This window comes from Thermobia domestica, chromosome 6 (assembly GCF_964235325.1).
Source record: "Thermobia domestica chromosome 6, izTheDome1.hap1.1, whole genome shotgun sequence".
NCBI lineage: Eukaryota > Metazoa > Arthropoda > Insecta > Zygentoma > Lepismatidae > Thermobia > Thermobia domestica.
Window position 1 is genome coordinate 163,355,953 of NC_137459.1, and position 20,942 is coordinate 163,376,894.

Consider the following 20,942-nt stretch of genomic DNA (forward strand, 5'->3'; position numbering starts at 1 on the left):
ATGGGTTTTTGGTAGGAGAGAAAAGTCATTTTACGGGATATTATCACACATAACATATAAATGTTTTCTTTCCAATTGTAACAACAGCTAGAATATTTTTTATTTGAATAAGTCTGAATAGTAGAAGTGAAATAAAACGAAATTTTTGACTTAACGTAACACAAAGAAGAAATCTTTAGTATCACGTCCTACCTCTTGTGGTCTGTAGGACCAAGAGATAATGCCCTGCAGGGTAAAAAGACAAATGATGATAACACTTGTAATATGATGAAATAATTAATGAAATAAAGAGAGTATTCCTTAAAATGCTACGAACATGGTATCATTATCATATCCTCATGTCCCTGGGATCAAATCAGGGAATATTCTGATCATAGGTGAGCGCTTTACTACTGAGTCACCATGTAGAAAATGATTGTGATCATTTTTCTTTCAAGATATTTGTAATCTCAAGCAAGTTTTATTTGAAGAATTTGCTTCACGAAATCCCATCTATTGATTAAAGTATAATATTTTAATAGAAAATGTAGGAGGTTTTCGTAATACCAAGTATACCTTCGTAATTATGTCTTACTTGTAAGTATTTGTTCCTAAGTGGTGGTCCACTAAATTCCCAGGAAGAAGAGGGTCATAATTTTTGGCCTGTAAGTGAAGCTTAAACGAGAAAATTAGCTGAACTCTCTGACACTTACTTCTAAGCTTGGTTTGTCCCGTTGCCAAGAAAGGGAGCAAAAACTTTAATTGCAGTCGTTCGAGTGAAGCTGTAATTGGGCATTTCACCAGGACATTATTCAACACCCAAGCACTTCGTGTAACATGAATGTTAACATCTTTCTTTAGTTCCACAATATTGGTGTGTGGGCCACTTGCGGCTCTTTTAGATTCAAATCAAATAACTTTGTAATGTACTATGCATGGCATTTTGTTTTTGTCTCTTTTTTTCTAATACAATAAAAAACAGATTTTGATATTTTAGAACATAGGAAGTTAAGAGGAAACTGAGAATATAGAATAGGTGGAATATAGTCAATAAATTGAATTTTTGTTTCTTTATTTAGCTCTTTCTTTCTTTTTCTTCATTCCTTCTTTCTTTCTCTCTTTTTCGTTCTCATACTAATTTACTTGTCAGCAGAATCTTGTTCTACACAGAATCGATCCAGTGACATTTTAGATTCGTAGAAACCGTGTACGTGAGTTATTGTAGTGTTCTCCGGTTTCCACCCACTACTGTAACATTCCACTAGTTATTAGATAATTTGTTTGCAACTGTCGTTCATTTTATTTAACCTGCAGTACACACAACTCGGACATCAAATAAACTATTTTACCTTCATTTATTATTTGATTTATTTGTCACTTACGTGCTTTGTTAGCAGTGGGGCTATGACTGGAGCTCTCTCACCGGAAATCAATCCCAGGGCATCGGGCATTAAAAGTATTTGCGTTAGCTACTGGATCAGGAAAAAAGGCTTCATTAATTAATGAATTGAAAGGAATATATTTGTATTCAAAAATAAATATAAGCATTTATGGCTTTTTAGATCTATCATGGTTTTACTGGATAAACTTGGGGATTTACCCTTCACAGTTCTCGAAAAAATAATCAAATATTTTCGAGGATGGCCTATCAAGAAATAAAATGCAAGGTCCGTGTATTTATGTACATGCACACAATACTCTTCTGCAAAATTAGGGCTGTTCCGTAGCTTCATGGCTATAGTAGTCTGTTTAGATGCATGTGATCGCAATTTTAACATCGTTGGATACAGTGACGACAATAATATCCATTTCTTGAGAGCAAGCGAGGGAGTAAATATTTTTTCCCTATTTCTATCGCATTATAGCTATCCCTATTTTTTTTTCCTATTCCCGGGTAGCTATTTCTTTTTAAAATACTAAAAAAATAATACAGAGTGATTATAAATGATTCATCGGGTTTTAAAGAGTTGTATTAAAATATGTATTTATAACACATAAAATGGCGAGTGTTTACGAAAATATGCAAAAACTGTCCAAGATTGAGACATACTGTTACAAATAATCGATGTAGTGTATTTGTGTCATACGACATACAATTATGTGCTACCTGAACGAGGAACTCCCGATCTTGTTGCTTGTGATTCTATCCTTTTGGAGCATATGAAAGACGCAGTGTTTGCCTATGTGCCTCCACTACTAACATCTTAGGCTGAAAACCAGTATCGCATTATAGCTCCATTTATGAGCGTTCATAGTAACATACTAGAGTGCGTGTGGGGCGAACTAAACTACCACATACATGTATGTCGCGAGATAAAAGGAACCCACACCAAATGTTTTCAACAATATGCCTGAAACTTGAACAATTTATGTACATTCTCATGTATCATTCGGTAGTAAATGTGTTGTACATTTTTTTAATGATAATTCTTTGAAACCCGATGATTCATTTATAATTATCATAAAAGGTAACAAAGAAAGTTCTATCGCTTTTTGTGGAGGTCTCTGTTCCATTGGCCCTCACACCGTGAGTTGAATGCGAATGGAGATAAGACGAAGGTCAGTTGTTGTAGTGGATATAACCAATATGTTACCTGGTTGTGACAGTTCAGTTACACCATGAACTTGCGTAAGGACAGAGTGAACATGGGACCTCTATAGAGCGTCATAAGGGCGTGTATATTGTACGAGTTTAAACTGGGGTCAAACACCGCTGCAGCGGAGCGGAAGATATGCCAGACCTTTGGTGAGAGTGTCGTGACTACGCAGACAGTGCAGCGGTAGTGTAACAAGTTTAAGAACTGTGACGAAACACTCGAAGATGCACCACGTGCTAGAAGACCAACACATGTACAAAATGAAGATATTCAAGCAGCAATTGAGCAAACAGTGACCAGACATGTAAGGAACTGGGACTACAATTCAGTGTGAGTGGAGAAACCATTCGGCAGCACCTGCATCAACTTGGGAAGCACTACAAGTCGGATCTATGGATCCCAATTGATTTGATTCTTGGTCAGAAGGCAACGCGAGCAGACACCTGTGTTTCTTTGCTATCTCGTCTGAAGAAGGAGCCACTTCTGGACAGGGTGTTGACGTGTGATGAGACGTGGGTTTTGTACGAAGCTCCACGGCGCCATCATCATTGGTTAGCATCCCATGAACCGGTATCAACCTACCGAAACCAGCACTACACTAGAAGAAGTTCCTCCTGTGTGTTTGTTGGACTGCTCGCGAGATCGTGCATCGGGATCTGTTACCGGCTTGTTAGAGCAGAACATCAATGCAACTGTCTACTGTTAGCAGTTGAGCCGTGTTCAAGAAAAACTCAAAACTTTGGAGCCAGCTCTTCTGAATCGCAAAGGGGTTCTCCTGTTATAGGACAACGCTAACTCCCATGTGGCTAAGATGATCCAGGACATCATTCTACGCCTTGGATAGGAAACACTATTGCATTCGTCACACATCTTGGACATTGTGCCGTCCAATTATCACCTGTTCCACTCCTTGGATAATCACTTTAGAGGATGCCAGTTCAAATCCCTAGTAGAGGTGCAAAATCCACTTGTTACCTTCTTAGCCTCACAGCTAACAAAGTTCTACCGCGATGGAATTCATGGCCTTCCACAACATTGGCAGAAGGTCGTCAATGCTGATGGGAACTAGTTTTGATCTTCCAGGTACGTCTTAGGTGACATATCAATGTTCGAAACTTGGTGGTTGAAAAAGGGACAGAATTATCTTGGTTACCCTTATAGTTTACCAGCATTACAACTCAGCATGTCTGGAGGAAGTTCAGGGGGCACTTGACCCCTTTTCTTCCTCTTAACGTCATCATTGGTTGGGAGTACAACGTCTCGGAAGGTTGTAGAAAGAATGGCCTATTTTAACAAACTATTCATTTATATTTCTTTGCGTAATGAAAATGTAACTAGATTCGTTAGCACTTCCACTAGGGAACATGAATACAAATGGTTTATACTGTTTTGACATTCTGTAAAAATACTGTTGGACAACACTAAATATAAATAAATTAGACACAATTTCATGTGAAATGGTTCAGTTTTTACACCCTAACAGAAAAGTGTGCTTAACGTATGATCAGGTTACTACACTAGTATTGAAATTGGAGTCTGACATTAAACTCTTAATTATATATAAGTCCTATTAGTTAATGTTACAAGTTTTTATCAATGAAAATAGTATATATAGTACAACTTCTCGGATTGAGTATAAATCATAACAACAAGCAATTAGTCCTTCATTTGATGAGATTACTCCCAAACAACGAATTTTCACTTCAACGATCATGCGACACTGAAGCGATGGCGTCACAGCTCACGCAAAAATGTTACCAAGAGTTGACAATGTTAAATCTATGTAGGTAGTCGAGCTAACATGCCCATTAGTGTAACAGAAAGGGCAGCAATTAAATTTTAAAGACAATTGTGCGGTATTTATGGAATACGTGTATCGAGAATACACATATTGTATGTGACTGTTGTATAAATAACTTTTTCCTTTTATGGTTTACGGGATATTTATGAATTAAAAGCTAAACTTTAATGTGTAAATAGACACACTGCAAGAGTGGTTTGTACAGTATGCATTGTAAAATGATAAGTCATCTAAGCGAGAACTGAATTAAAAAAAAAAATGTCTGCAGATAATTTCATTTATTTCGTAGTTCAGCTGTCCCAAGGGAGAGAAAAGTTTTAAAATTTCCCTGTTGCCCACCAACCTATGGTTGAGATGAGAAAAAAGAAAAAAAGAAGCTGAAATGCTCATTCTTCGCACGAGGAGAATAGGATTATGGGAAATATTTGAATTCCCTTCTCCCTTAGAATATTTATTTCAATGAAAGTAATGATAAGTGTCCAGCAGGTAGTCTACTTTTGGCTAAATATTGAAGCACTCATAGAATATGCCTGTAATCAAATTTATATTATTTAAAAAGCCAGCTTGATGTGGATACAAAATATCTTCCAAAAGTCATTTCAAACGGGTCAGACGTTTCTCGCAGCCAGAAAACTATTAATTTGAACATAAATCTTAGTCACTTTTGACGTTTTACTTTTAACCCACTCTCTCCTCTTGGAGATGGCGATGAGCCTGATATAAGAGGCATTGGGGTCGTTACTATTAATTTCATCGTCCCCGTAAACTACGGATTGCAAACTAATATCTGTCGTTTTGCATTAATTTTATACGCAATTCTTTACAACTCCCACCCCTTAATGTGTCTCACTTCCGCAGTATTTTATCCAGATTGAAAGTAATTAATACATCTACCAAGTTTAACTAAAATTGGTCCAGAAGTTCCGGAGTTACCCTGGAATATACATTCATACACATATTTCAATACAATTTCCCCTGTAAATTCCCAGTCCAGCTGATATGCCCGTTTATGCCTAAACTTGGGTTTAATGTCATCGGGTTTGTAACCTTGATGAACCGAAACTATAGATTTCACACTAATTTTAATCATTTGAGACATTTTATTTTTTTGCACCTTTTCACCCCTCACGCTGATGCGAGCTGAACTTGGATCTTAACACTATCGGGAGTCAGATTATTAATCTCAGCGACATTGAGAACTATGAATTCGACACTAATATCGGTCGTTTCCGATTATTTTTAAACGTTAGACTCTTTCCACCACCCTAGTTGTACTAATGGGGGCTAAAGTTACACTAAAATTATATACAGAGTGTCGCTACTCAACGTAGGGCCCCAAAAACTATGGATTCGATACCAATGGTCGTTTTTGATGATTTTTTTTAGTAACTATTCTCCCCAGAGTTGCTAATGTGGGCTGAACTTGATTTTAAACGGTATCGTATGGATTTAAACGTTATTCATCTCAGCGACCTCTACACTAAGATCTTTCATTTAGGACCATTTACTCTCTTCTACTCTTCCGAAGTGTGCTAGGGTTTTTAACCTTCCTTACTGGAGGCGGAACTTCAAGTTAAAGGTAATCGGAACTGCCACCAATCAATTCAGAGACCGTGGAAACTTTGGATTCAACACTAATATCGGTCATTTTCAATTATGTTTAAGTGTCGCGATCTCACCCACCCTGTGTATAATGGAGGCTAACCTTGTACTTAAATGGCATCTAGAGTGTCACTCTTTATCTAAGATCTTGAAAACTCTGGATTCAACACTAATGTCGATCAATTTTTATCATTTTCAGATTTGCCCCTCCTACTCCCTTCTAGGAGTACTAAGGGGTCTTGTCCTCACTGGGGACTGAATTTGAAGTTAAACAACATCAGCATTGCCCCCAACTAACTTAGCGACGACGAAAAGTAATGATTCGACACTTATGTCGTTTTTGATATTTTTACATGTCATCGTTTTATCCTCCTAGGTGCTAATGGTTCTTAAATCGGACTTAAGCAGCATCATAAGTGTTATTATGTATCTATGCGACCCTATATCTGATCCACCCCCTAGGAGTGAAAGGGGTCTTTCGCCAACTGGGAGTTGACCTTGGAGTTAAATAGCATCAAAATTTTCACTACGCAACTTACGGACTCTCCAAAATGGATTCAACCCTAATATCGATTTCAATTATCTTTACATTTTCAATTATCTTTACATGCCAGTTTCTCTAGGATTATTATGGGGAGTGAATTTGAAATTAAGCGACATAGGAAGTATCATTGTCAGCGACCTCCAAAACTATGGACTTGACGCTAATATCGGCTGTTTTTGATAATTTTATGTCACTCCTCCTACTTCCTATAGGTGTGCTAGAGATTTTCACCCTCACTGGGAGGCTGAACTTCAACCTATATGGTATTGGTAAGGTCACCAATCAGCTCACGGACCCCGAAAAATTTGGATTTGGCAATAATATCGATCATTTTCGATCATTTTTATATCTCCTTCTCCGCCTCTAGGTGTGCTAGGGGGTTCTTACCCAACAATTTTTTATCCAGACCGTAAGAATACATGTTCCAAAATTGATTACATTGCTATAGGCGTTGCAGAGTTATGCTGGAACACATATACATACATACACACATCCATCCATCCATATATATAATTATTTATTTATTTACTTTGTAATGATTGTTTTAACGTTCTAGAAGTTTACCTCGCATAATACTATGACATCGGAGTAACTTAATGAATTTCTGAATGATTTCTGTGGTCGTAATATCTGGATCGTGAACTATTGTCTATAGTCAGCAAGTATCGTTATTTAACACATCAGTTTGTCCAAAGACTCACATTTTGACCTCGTGCACAGTATAACCTATGTGCAGTTCACAATAGACGATACTCCTCATTCCCATTTCCTCATTCCACCAACTATTCCATCATCATTCACATACTTTAATCATTGTCTCCCTGAGCACAAAGGACATAATAGTGGGACGTTAAACAAAAATATTTTTCCAACGAGTTAGTGGAGAGTCTGTCCATCGACGTTTGGGATGTGCGAACAGCTTTTGCTTATCCCTTTCCGTATGGTTCTCTCCTCTTGACTTAAATGATTTGTTTTAAATAGCCCTTGTATTAATAATTTGTATTGTATCAACTGTTACTCAAATTAATGTTCAAAATTTAAAGGTTGAAATGTTTTTCAATATTGAAAGAAAAGTCACCAGGATAGACTCTCTTACATACTCTTGATTTTGTTGTTTGTATAACGGGTTACCATCAATATTGTTCTCCCTATTTGTCAAGTCACAGTGACGAAATCGAGTATCAGAACCATGGTGCCTCTTTCTGAATTCCTAAGCTTTGGAAATGTATACAAATTTAAAACCCTCACTGCTTTTATTAGAGTGTGTGATTTTCATGCACGAGGTCCTGGGTTCTATTCCCGCTGGTAGACCATTCAACAAAATACTATGATAAGGGTTCCACCAAAACTGTAGATCCACGTATGAAGAGAGATGCTAGTGAAGAGAGGCGATAAACTTCAGCAAACAAATAACCAACCAACCAGATGCCAGTATTGTCTTTATGGTGAAGGAACAACAAATGGGTTATTTCTTCTTTCCTTTTTTAAGTGAAAATCTCACTATTTTCGACTTCATTACTGCACCAGTAATTTAGACATTTACTGTCATTGAATACCTCGCTAATACCTCGCTCTTATGAGTGCTTACAGGTAGGGTTCCTCGCGAGTGAGACAGAATTTCTGTGGTAAGATATTAAAAGAGACAAAGCTTTTAGAATAGATATAACCTAGACTTTCAGAGACGAAAAATCATTTTCACAACACATTTCCGAGACGAGGCATTATTAACTCATGACTCGTAAGAAGCTCCCTAGTGACTCGTACACTACTTTGGCTTGGGAGACCAGGGTTTGATTGCTGGTAAGAGCTCATGTGGCTCGAATTCATGTTAAGCTGGAGACCTGCGTCTCAAATAGCCTCGGCGCTGAAAGAGACACTTAACTCCAATCCAATCATCCAGGACATCGCTTTCACGACACCTTTCCAAGAGGAAACAGCCTCACCTCCTACCTTGTAGGAAACCCTACTCTCTGGTCGCACACTTATCTTTTTCATACTTGATTTTGTTCGAGTTCCACCGAATTCATCCGACAGGGATCAAGCTTGGCATTGTAGTAGTACTTGATCTGTTGTATAAGAGTGTGAAATATTATGATGTGATGATTTTAAGTTATGTACAAAATTCTAAATCAGTTCTAAACTTATTGGTAATATTATTATTATTATTATTATTATTATTATTATTATTATTATTATTATTATTATTATTATTATTATTATTAATAATAATAATAATAATAATAATAATAATAATAATAAATAGCTATTAGAGATCGATCTTGGATAATAAAAAATAATAAAAATCAAATGAAGGATGATGTTTTAATACAACAATGAGCATTTCACTTTTAGATGTTTCAAACATTGGTATTTTCTATGTAACTTCGAGGGGCATAGTAGCTCAGTGGTACAGCTCTTATCTCTGATGCGTGGGGTCCGTGGTTCGATCCCCAGCCAAACAAGTGAATAATGATGTTAGACTTGGTGGACAACATCGTGTTCATGGCTTTTCTCGATGTACTCCTGTTTCCTCCCACTTTCACATTTCACCAAGTCTGACATCACCATTCACTTGCCTTAATCATAATCTCCCTTAGCATATAGGGTACAATCGTGAGACGTTAAACGGAAAGTTTTCATTTCCTACAACATTGTGTTGGTTTGTTCGTTTTTCTCTTAACATTTATAAGTACACATCGGTCAATTTGACCGATGGGCATTTTTACGTTCTGATATTGGCAACACTGGTTGATTTTAGCGCTCGTCGTTCATAATACCTTCCTGTCTCGTCCGCTCCTATCACCACGCAGAATATCACAAAACAATGCTCCTCCCCAGGTTGAATGTGCGTCTGATGATCGATTCCAAAAAAGGAAAACATGTGAGAAGTGCCCACTAGGAAGTGATAGAAAATGCATCAAGATAGCACAAATGCGCCAAGTGCAACCAAGGAATATGTGGGTAATGTCAAAGAGGAGGATGTACAGACTGTGCTGAAGAACGTGTGTGAGTGGTCAAAGAAATTGAGAGAATTTGTGAACTTTACCTTACACCAGTATATAATATATCAATGTTTAGTAATTTTCAGTATCAACAACCTTCTGCTTTTGTAAAAGTTTCAAAATTATAATATATTTATCGGTCATGTCTAATAATCTTTGTTTGTTAATTTAAATGTTTTTTAATCTTTTTCATTGCTTTACGATGTTTTTAAATAGTAAAATAGGTAATATATATATATATATATATATATATATATATATATATATATATATATATATATATATAAAATACATACACGCTAAAAATGACCGGATGTGTACCTTTACATTATAATGAACATGTGTTCCTATAGGTGTGAATATAATTCCAGACACATGTATGGCATAACTTTGCTTTGGAAAAGAAACATCACAATGAATGTGGGAAGAAATTTTGGAACGAAATGGGCCAGATCCTTTGTTTAAAAGTATCATGCCAGCATCTTCTTATGCTTTGAAAATAAATAATTCCGTCAGGATGATTGACCGCGAAAACTCCCAGTTGAAAATCGATAGCGCTCCTGGTTCGCCTACGCACGTTTGGTCTTTCATAAAATTGGGAGTAGCTTCTAATTTCCCCTATTAAACTTTTAATCATAACTAAATTGGGTTCTATAGCCGAAACGTTTATTTTATATAACACTTAATTATTAGTAGAATTTTTGCAATACACTTACTTGAATGCAGGTCTTCAAGCGTTCATTAATATCAGGTAATAGGGATGGGCACGAGCGAGTTCGAGTGAGTTTTCTTTGAAACTCGACTCGACTCCAAGCAGACATCTCTGAGCTCTACTCGAGAACTCGGCTCGGAAAATTTCCTTTAACTCGACCCGAATTTGGGTATAGTTTCGAGTCGAGTGGAGTCGAGCCGAAACGAGCCAAATTCTGTGTGTAGTTTCAAGTATTCTCTTCAAGTATCCTACATAGACAACATAATTATTATGAATGATACTTATTATTATTATTATTATTATTATTATTATTATTATTATTATTATTATTATTATTATTATTATTATTATTATTATTATTATTATTATTATTAAAACAACACCGTGTATAAGCATTAAAGATAGGCGCTTTGTATCTGAATACTAAAAAGAATAGTTGACTGCCGACATCGGTAGTCTTGAAGTCTAGGAAGCAAGGACATTGTTCACGAGGTTCTAGGTTTGAATTCTGGAGGAGCAAGTATCCGGATTCGAGGCAAAAATTATTAAAAGTTATAGAGCGCCGGCCAAACATGTTTAAAACTGCTCTGCCCGGGTTTAGGGTTGTCAATGTCTTGAGCGGTTCGGCTCACAGCTCATTCATTATCGATCCGATCCGTGAAATAATCAGAGGTAACAGCTCACCCAGCCGAGAAAGTTTGAGCCCTCGTCTCAGTTGAACCGAACCGAGGCGCTGGATCATTGTAACCTAGACAGATCAAACCGATGGACTCGCTTCAACCGAGTTGACTCCAGCCGATAGCTCACCTGAGCCGAGTAGAACCAAGTTGGCTACTCATCCCAACCAAACCGGTTTGAGCCATCGGCTCAATTGAGCCGAGTCAAGGGCTCGTCTCAACCGAGCTGGCTCGAGCTGTTCGCTCAGAAGAACCGAGCTGAGCACGTTGACATCACTACCCGGTATATGCTTCTGCTTGGGATAAAAAAAATCGACCGTGCAGATCTCAGCCTTGATAATAAGAACAATAGTATATACTTATATTGGTGCTTACGACATTTGAAGCTGTCTCCTTATTAGGACTGGTCTAAAAACAAAATGCTGTGTGTGAAGGAAGTAATTTTTGCGCCCCTTACAATGAAAATGGATATAGAAAACCCTCCAATGCTTTCAAGAAACATTTTTATTTATTGAACAAAAGTTATTAACATATTCAAATGGATAATTTACTTTCACAATAACATACAAAATTTAATTTTTTACCATATAACTTTTTATACTTTTCCCCATTTCGGCGCCCCTCTCAAGCACACTTTGCACACGTCTTAGGCCGGCCGTGCTCGTTATAAAAATCTATTGTAGTCTTGTTATCGAGACAAGACGAGATGCGAGCAGTGTCTCCTCTCGTGAGCAAAACTAAAGTATTCCATAGTGCTGCTTACACTTCTCATGCCTTTCGCTTTCCAGTCTAATCAAGCTATGATTTCAAAACGAGCTGAACGTGCGAGCCATTTATCAAACTCGTCTGGACTCGAAACTCGACCTCAAACACAGTGACTCGCCTGGGAACTCGACAAGAGAAAATTACCTCTGACTCAACTCGTACCCATCCCTATTAGGCAACCGTTTAAACGTTTGCAAACGAGTGTTTACAGCTTTTAGAAGCTTAATCCAAAATAGCGTTCGGTTTGCAAAGTAGTCTGCAAATGTTCAATGTTTAGTAACTTGTCGAATAATCATATGACGCAACAATTAGTTTTATGGTGTATTTGTTGACTCCGACATCAGTTGTTCTCATTAGTAATACGAGAAAAACGCAAATATATCTTCTAAGTTTTCTTTTCATTTTTTCCCTACACAAAACAAAAATCCAGAAAAGGGTAGAAACGTAAATGTATACAATTAACTGTCTGCAAGAACAATTTCAATATATTAATTCAAACATTTAGTAAAATTTTCTTTCAAATATCATACAAGCGAAATTTTACTACGGTATCAAAATAGTGTTAATATGTTAAGAGTTGACCTAGCTGAAGAAGATGAGTAGCACTGAAATTCCAGTTCTACTGAATAAAATTGATCCTGAAACTAAGTAAAATTCTGTTGGTATCTCGTAGGCGTAAGACAAATTATTCTTGTCTGATATCGAGCTCCGAATCCTTAAGAGAGGGAATCAACGGTAACGTAGTGCAATTACTCAGCAACCACGTACAATTGTCAAACACCACCGCAAAAAGTGAAGGAAAAACAATTTCAAAGCCTTTTCTCCGGATCGAAGGCAGCTTTTTCATGAGAGTATATATATATATATATATATATATATATATATATATATATATATATATATATATATATATATATATATATATATATATATATATATATATATATATATATAATGCAATTTGTTGTGGGAGGACAGCGCTTTCCAAAATTTGCTACGAGATCTTTATGCAATGCAGTCTCCCTTTCAAAGGAAGTGCTTAATAAATTCTGGGCCAAGGTGTTTCTACTCCCCACTATCGGAATATCCTGGCCATGAGAAGAATCGGCGCTTGTTCGAGAGAAAGAAGAAAAAAGTTGCGCGCTTTCTTACCTGTGATTCTGGGAGTCTTTGAAATTCGACGAAACCGTAAACCCTCATGTAACTCTTGTAAGGTTTTTCTTTCCCGCTGCTTCAAGGTATCAGGATTTTCTTACATAATTTAATATTTCTTATGTTTCGTTAGAAACTTTAGTTCAGATTCAAACTTTCCGTGCATGGAATGTTCGTGTTTCGAAGCTTATGGAATAGTCCATACTTGACCCAGTAAAAGAGCGCGAACTAACCGCGTGTCCACGTGCGCACAAGTCGGTTACATTTCAGTTTCATCTTTTCTCTTTCTCTAGCTGGCAATCAATGGCTCGCGCTCGCGCATTGCTCACCTTAATTAGGTGTATTTCCAAGAAAGTAAAAAAGTTTTTCAGCAGACAACACTCACAACATTTGCTTCCCTGTTGCCGGAAGTAGTGTAAAGGCCACGCCCTCTCGAGGAGGGAGCACAGCCAATCAGCGAGTTCTTGCTGTTATATAAGTATTCTTAGCACTCACAGCCACATGGTTTATACCTTATGCTTGAGTGAAGTGGCTCGACGACAAACTCCGGCTGGATCACAACCCGGTGTGCTTTCGGAGATCGTGCTTATTTTCTTCAGTCCGTTACGTGTACATATTTTCTAGTCCACAATGAACCGACTTCATATTATACATTCTGTTAGAGATCCTCGAAGTAAGGGGGTCTCGGAATATCTTAGTGTTACTACAGATGCTTGAATTGACACATCAAGTTTGTTTATATTAAAAAGGAATACAAATATATTGTTTGTTGACGACTGTGGTGTAAGTTTTAAAAGAAATTTTTTTAACATTTATTGTCAATTTGTGCAATTTTATCGCCAAACTGTACGAATTTCTCTTCCCGTGCACAAACTTACGGATGTGTATCTTCTTCTCTGACTTTGCGGATATGGGCAAGCATCATCTTGTTCAGGTGTCAATTATGGTCATAGTGTTGACACTTGTAGTGAAACCTAGACAAGCGGATGCGTTCACCGTAACTCCTCGTCAGGAAGTTCAAGACGAAGAAGAAATAGACAATTATTACAAAGAAATTGAATTAGAGCGATTAAAGCAAAGTATTCTGCAAGGATTAGGATTGACAAAGATACCGGACGTGTCCAAGGTAAGTTTCTTTTATTCATAATATATAGGATAGTGTTAAATGTTTTCTTTTTCTTTTTCTTCTTGTGTGATTTTCTTTTTTAAATATGATAGTGCTAATATGCATTAGAATAGTTTGGAAACTAACAGTTTATTTAGAATTACTATTTATTTATTTTTTTTAAATAATTATTCGAAAATCTAATAGTTTTGCTTTTAAATGTACTTTAAAAAGCAATTGCAGATGCAATTTCGATAAATATTTCTCCTTGTCGAGAGAGCGTGAGTGATTGGTTACCGATACCCTTTCACAATCGGATAGCTACGGATGTGAACGCGCTAACTGGATATGTCTAAGAGTTTGTCTCACTCCTACCAAGAAAATGTTGGGATGATACTTTTAATATATAAACAGCTGTATTCCTTCCAAACCTGTTTATTTCTAATTTTCCAGTGCTAATTGTCAGCGTTTACAGTGCAAAGTAACGTTGCAACTATATCCAAAATTTCGAAAATAATACGAAATTATATCTTAATTGAATGCCTGGCGTTTATGACCTTTAGGCTAATGGAGACGAATGATCAATGAAAGTGAATAATTGTGAAATTAATTCATTGTGCTCTTCCACCGGGCGTCAAACCCGGGGCCACGCATATCATAGGCACACGCGCTAGTCACTAGGCCAGCGAGGAGGGCTTATTAATAAATAAATAAGTTAATAGACCTAATTTCACACCGCTTTACAGCATTTATTATTGTTCTTAACAGATTTTTTTTTTTAAAAAAGTGAACTTTTTTGCAAATTACTTTTTAGTAACACTGAGAGCATTGACTAGATACCGATAGACATAATCTTCTGATATTTGCCAGGGTTTCAAAGTCACTAATCCTTTTTCCCAATACTACTAAGTTGTTCAAGTAAAAGGAGTAATTATTCTGATAGATTTATAATATCAAAATCTATTATGTATCGAAATCCGAAATTTATACTTGTGAAGAAAAAGGATTTTGTGTATCTTCCAAATGTATTACTAAATTGAAAAAGCAAAGAGAATGCAAAGAGAATGCTATTTAATACAGTGGAAATGATTTTGAGCCAAACATAGTGCAAATTTATGGTTGGATTGATATTGAAATCAAAAGAGTGGCAGGTAATTAGTATGCAAGAGTAGTAAAAACTGGTTACGTACTAATGACGGGACTGCCCGCTCTAGTTACCTGGCTTGTTTACCTCCGCTGGGAAGTCCAACAGTTTTACAATCCACTGAACATGTCAGCTGTTTCCCCCTTTTTTTACTTTGCTTTTATTTCTCAATTGTTTTAAACCATCAGATTTGAAAGCATGGAGTGTGATACATATTTTTTTCACATCAACCTGCATGCCACAAAATATTTCTTTTTCGATATCCACTGACGTCCCTCGAGACATAAATCTTGTCATTTCTAGTGTTATATTTTGTGGTAGGCGCGCGTGTTTGAGCGGTGTGCTTGGGATAAAGTAATACCCTGTCACTCCGGTATGCGGTCTGCGAACTTCTGGGAACTTGCTGTGCTGTGATTCAATAGCCTGGTGAACCACGTGTGCGCAGGAGTTGCCCCAATAGGATGGAGCGCCTCAGCTTTGAGAAAAGTTTGCCGATTGTCGACGGACTACGCGCGTTTTTTTTTTCTATATATACACAACGTGCGTTCAAGAATAAACTGTTGCTCAATTGTTTATTCAAAAATATCTTCTTAAACGTTTTTAAAATAGGAGATTCGGTATATTCCGAAGTTATAAATATGTAGCAGTAATGCATTTGCTTGGAGGAATCTTCAGCTACCTCTCAGCTCCGCGTGTGTTAGGCGCTTTCAGTAATTATTCTTAAGAAATAAACTGTTATATTTTCTAACGCAATTAGAATCAATTAAAAATGTTATTATTCGCAATATTTGATTAGGTTTTAATATAAATAGTACTATGTGTTGTTTACACAACTTTGAAGTATCCAGTGGCGGCTTTAGCGGATAGTCCGGGTAAGCATGGCCTACTCAAAAATTAAAAAAAAATATATATATATATATATAAAAGACACAATAAATAGTAAATATATATTTTCCACTATTTATATTAATGGTAGATTATTATTTAGCAAATAGCACTAACAACTACTGTAAAAGCAATTTCCTACTGTCATTAATCAATCAAACGTGTGTATGTATCCATAAACGAGAGAGAGTGCCTGCCCAAAATTAAAATCCTAAAGCCGCCCCTCGAAGTATCTAGTTAAAATAGTATGTGAAATCAAACACTTACGGTAGAATAACCGTGATGTCTTCGTAACTTTGGCTTCAGAAATGTTTCAAATATAACAGTCTATGATAACATAAACTCTGAATTATTTCTTATTGTAGGATATTTACATTTTTAAATAGAGTTTTCAATGTTTTCAATTTATCATATTTCTAGTTTAGTCGAGTCACCTACGGTTCCATAGTAAGTACATAATATCAATGAGACAAAAAAAAAAAAAGCTTGATTAAATATTTGAAGTAATGAATATGTGAAGGATTTACACTTTCAGACGGATATTCAATACAATAAGTAAGATGCTAACACTTTTTTTTAAATATTATCATTACTTAAAGTCTTCATATACATATAACTAATTGAAAAAGAAATGCACGAAACTAATGATAATATTATTTTGTCATAAATCTTCAACATGTTTTTCATTTTTAAATTACTTTCGATATTATAGCAGAAAATAGGCATAGCAAATAGTCATAGACATAGGCAGAGTAGAAATAGGTATAGAAGTAAATTAATGTTTTTTTTCTCTATTGCATTCTTGATGTTATCATTCAAGAGTCAATTAATTAGCTGTCGAAAATGTCTCGGTTCGCCACAACGAAATATCCAAAAGTTAAAACTGACTAAAATTCTTGAAATAAAACAGCTGATGCGCGTGGACAACACTGAAAAGTGAGAACGCAAACTTTTTTTTCGTTCTTCTTTAACAAACGATAGCACGTTTGTTTTTTTTTTTTTAAATGGCAATATATGATATATTTCGGTAATCTAAAACATATTTTCTTATCTTTATATAAATTTAACGATGCCGCATGTACTGACATGTTTCCTTGGAAAGAAAATGTTATAGTGTAACATTTCACTGAAGATAATAGGGCACAGTTTGAATTGAAATTCGCTACCACTTGATTGAGTGCACCATGAATATTTATCAAATCTTTTATAAATGAAATATGTACATTGAAAAGAAAGAAAAAACTGAGCAGCTAATAGCCTAGTCTTCACTTGGTTCTATTAAAGATATATCGTTGCTAGTTAATAATTGTCAAAAGACAGAAACAAATATCGTATTTTTATTCTTTGGAATTCTTTGTGGTTTCTACAAACCTGTTCTGTCTAATAAAGTTGTAGAACTTCCATGTTTGGTCAGCGAAAGCATCTAATCCCAGAACATCTGAAAGACAGAAGCTTATATATTAACTTCATTATTGTTTCATTGTGGTCAGAAAGCGATTTGTTGTCTGTCAGTCCTAAGCTATGTAGTTAGTGTATATTTATCGTGGATGAAGGAGTGGAATTATCGATTAAAACAAGCAGTATCATGTACGGATACCCTATTCAGAGTAGTATTTTTTTTTCTTTATGGATGAAAGCATAAGAAATCAAAAATATTTGTTTAATTACAGATATATCTTCATTCTTCTCGTGATTATGGTCGTTTAAACTATTTTGCAACTTATGAAAAAAAAAGTTTCTAATTCTAACATGAAGACGGCAAAAATAAGTTATAGAATATAACTAAACTCCTCAGTGGCGTACGTAAAGAGGATATGATCTATCTCTCCTTGAATAAGATATTGTGCAGAAGTAAGCATTGGTCGTATGGAGATATGTATACAATTACCTGAAAATATATGAACTTGAGAGGTTGAACTCACCCTTGACGAACTTCTGTGTACGCCACTGAGACTCATAATTCTTTCGTAAGCTCTAGTTTGGGCGTACATTCATTTCTTTTTTGACTTAAGTCTTTCCAAGTTGAGTTGATTTTGAGTTTAACGTCCAGTTCAGCAGCAAGACTATATGAGACTAAGTACGGATTAACTTGCAATCCGAACCACATGAGCTCCCTAGGTCTTTTCAAGTCAAACAACCAAATGCAAGATAAAATCTTTCACTACTAATTTTTCTTTTATCTTTCATACGTATGCCTACTCTAGGTATAGCTAATTACAGTCTTAAATACCGTATTGCTTTCGAAATTGATGACAACTTGGATTTAAATCACTATCTGTTCATGTTTATCGTTGTAACTTCATTAGAAACAAAAACTGGAATGATCTTACTACTAGACACACGTGTCTTGTTTTTCATTTATGAGTGTACAGCAATTCACAAATGTAAGAGCCAATTTCCTTGTTAAATTCTTTCCTAATATCAGTATTATTATTAAAATAGAGGGAAATAACAGTAACTAAATAAATAAAATCCGTGCAAAAAAGAAGAAATTTACCTACTGAATAGTTAATTTTGCCGTCGGCTGTACAACCAAAATCGATTTTTTTCTTTTTTTCCCTTTCTTTTTTTTAAATCACTTTGAAGTATAGTTTTATCCATATTTGGTACAACATTTTTTTATTACATAACATTAACAGTATATTTTCTTAAGTAGGCAACAACCTCTAAAAACTATTTGTAGCAAGACACACTTGTCTTCCTGAATACACTAATACCGGTGATTCATGGTTTGAATATTTTCTAAGAAACATGTAACCGAAAAAAAAAAAGTTTTAAAAAAATGACAGACAGACAACTGATCAGCAATGCAATAGAGAAATTATATTGCTTAGGGCAAAGTCATATTAAAAAAAATGAATCTTGATTATATTTGTCTGTTTGATAAGCTTTATGGTGGACAAACACCACATTCGTGAGCGTTCTCGATGTTCTGCTATTTCCTCTCAGTTTCCTTTTTTACCACATTTATCATTCGTCTCATTATTATCGTCTCCATTAGGCTTTATGCATACTCGTGCGACTTTAAACTAAAAAAAAAAAGTGGTTTGATTGAATATTCGTTGGACTCTTTTAGCTTTGTATCAATTCAATCTGAAACTTATGCCACAAGCTTACCTACAGTTTAGCGAGAAATTCAAACCATATATCCTTCCATATTCGGAAACGAATCCAAGTCTTCCGCACCATAGGCGGAAATTTGTAACCTTTAAATCATATGGAACCTTACTAAAGGCATTGTATTAATTGTTCAGCTAATTAAAAGTTATTACATAGTTGCGCTGGGAGGAAGAAAATCCGATACGCATTTATCTTCGATTACTTTTCTTAACTGTGAACTAAATCATCTTTTAAAGAAACGGCTGCAGCATGACAAAATGCATGTCTTTCCTTTTTTTTTCCTACTGCTCTCTAATTCTTACACTTATCGCTTCTCATATCTTGCGTTGTATCAAATTTCTCTCATTCATGATAAGTATAAAATTAAATTTAGCCGAAACATTTGTGAGTACTTTTACCACCCATTAATTGTTATAGCCTATTAAGAACCCGTCTATAAAGTGAAAGAAGTATTTGTTAGAAAAAAGAAAGAAGGAAAGAAAAAAAATAACCTGACTGAAAATGAAGAAACGATATTTCAGTTTATCGTCCCACGATTATGCTAAGGGAGACAGATGATTGAGGCAAGTGAATGATAATGAAATAATTGATTTAATGAGCATAATGGAAGAAAGGAGAATACCCGGGAAACCCTACGGACACAACGTTGTTCATCACAAACTTATTAGGCCGGAGATCGAATCAGGAACCTTACATACCAAAGATAAGATAAGCGCTCTATCACTCTTTTATAGTTAACTTATTTACCGAACGTTCTTCAGTAACTTAATTTCCCTAATTATCACTGTTTTTACTTCATTTTATTTTTACCATTAACCTTTAAGAACACGAACACAAACACAGGAACATCGGGGACATTTAAAACTCCAATGTTTCTTTCAGTAGGACCACGTACACTAAAGGTTCACGCATTAATCATTAGACCAGCGGGGAGGGCTAGTTAGCCACCGTACGCCCCTGAAAATCTAAATGAACCGTTAAATAAGATGAAAGAGTATTATTTTACATTCTGTATTCTTTCTTTTTTTTTTTTTTTTTCAAGCAAGAAGCAGGATATACTGCACAGCTTAGAAAAGTAGCTATTGCCACTTCTTTAAAACTGTCTAAATTATATCATTTTTCGTTTATATCAAATACGTATAAAGAGTTGTTTAGATTGGTCTCTATAGTTTATGAATTCCAGACTATTTCCTTACGAAGAAGGAGATATTATTTATCCTCCTCTTTCCTCTGAACACGAGTTTCTCGAGAATCTTCATTTTCTCAGAGAGAAATGTTAAACCTCGTTATCTTATAAAAGCAGTTTCGAAAACGTTAATTAATTATTAACATTTTTATATTTTTACTAATTCCTTTCAAATTCTAGGTATAAATGACAGGGTGGGTGGTTTTGAATCACCTAGAACATTAATGAGCATTAAAATCTTTCACATTACTAGGAAGAATTAAAAATAACAATAATACCGATATATATATATATATATATATATATATATATATATATATATATATATATATATATAAAGTAAAATGATTATGTTGGCCTACTGTTCTACTTATGACACTAGTAGAATGGCTCTTAACAGCGATGTACATATCTAACCTCATTCGCGTAATCCAAAGTCACTAAAAGAGATACTTGGCGTTTCCCAATAAATACAATTATTGAGTAATATGTTGTAATAATATTTAATGAGCCATTGCGTCAGTACAGTAGTACTATCATTGATTTAGATTTCTTTTAAGAGCAAATATTTTAAACTCTAACGTGAATTTCACATTAAGTTGCGACATTTGTGAAATATTCAGATCATTTAAGTTCTTCTCTAAGCTCAACCCCTGAAAGGAAAAAGTGAA

General features: G+C 35.4%; 1 protein-coding gene across 1 annotated transcript in view; it reads left to right on the plus strand.

Moving 5' to 3' along the window:
* Positions 1-13,256: 13,256 nt before the first annotated feature.
* mav (TGF-beta domain-containing family member maverick) overlaps positions 13,257-20,942 on the plus strand; it is a 44,677-nt gene continuing 36,991 nt past the window's right edge. The window contains exon 1 of the mRNA XM_081762314.1: positions 13,257-13,957. Coding sequence (XP_081618440.1) covers positions 13,712-13,957 — 246 coding nt within the window. The 5' untranslated portion in view covers positions 13,257-13,711. The remainder of the gene's footprint in view (positions 13,958-20,942) is intronic.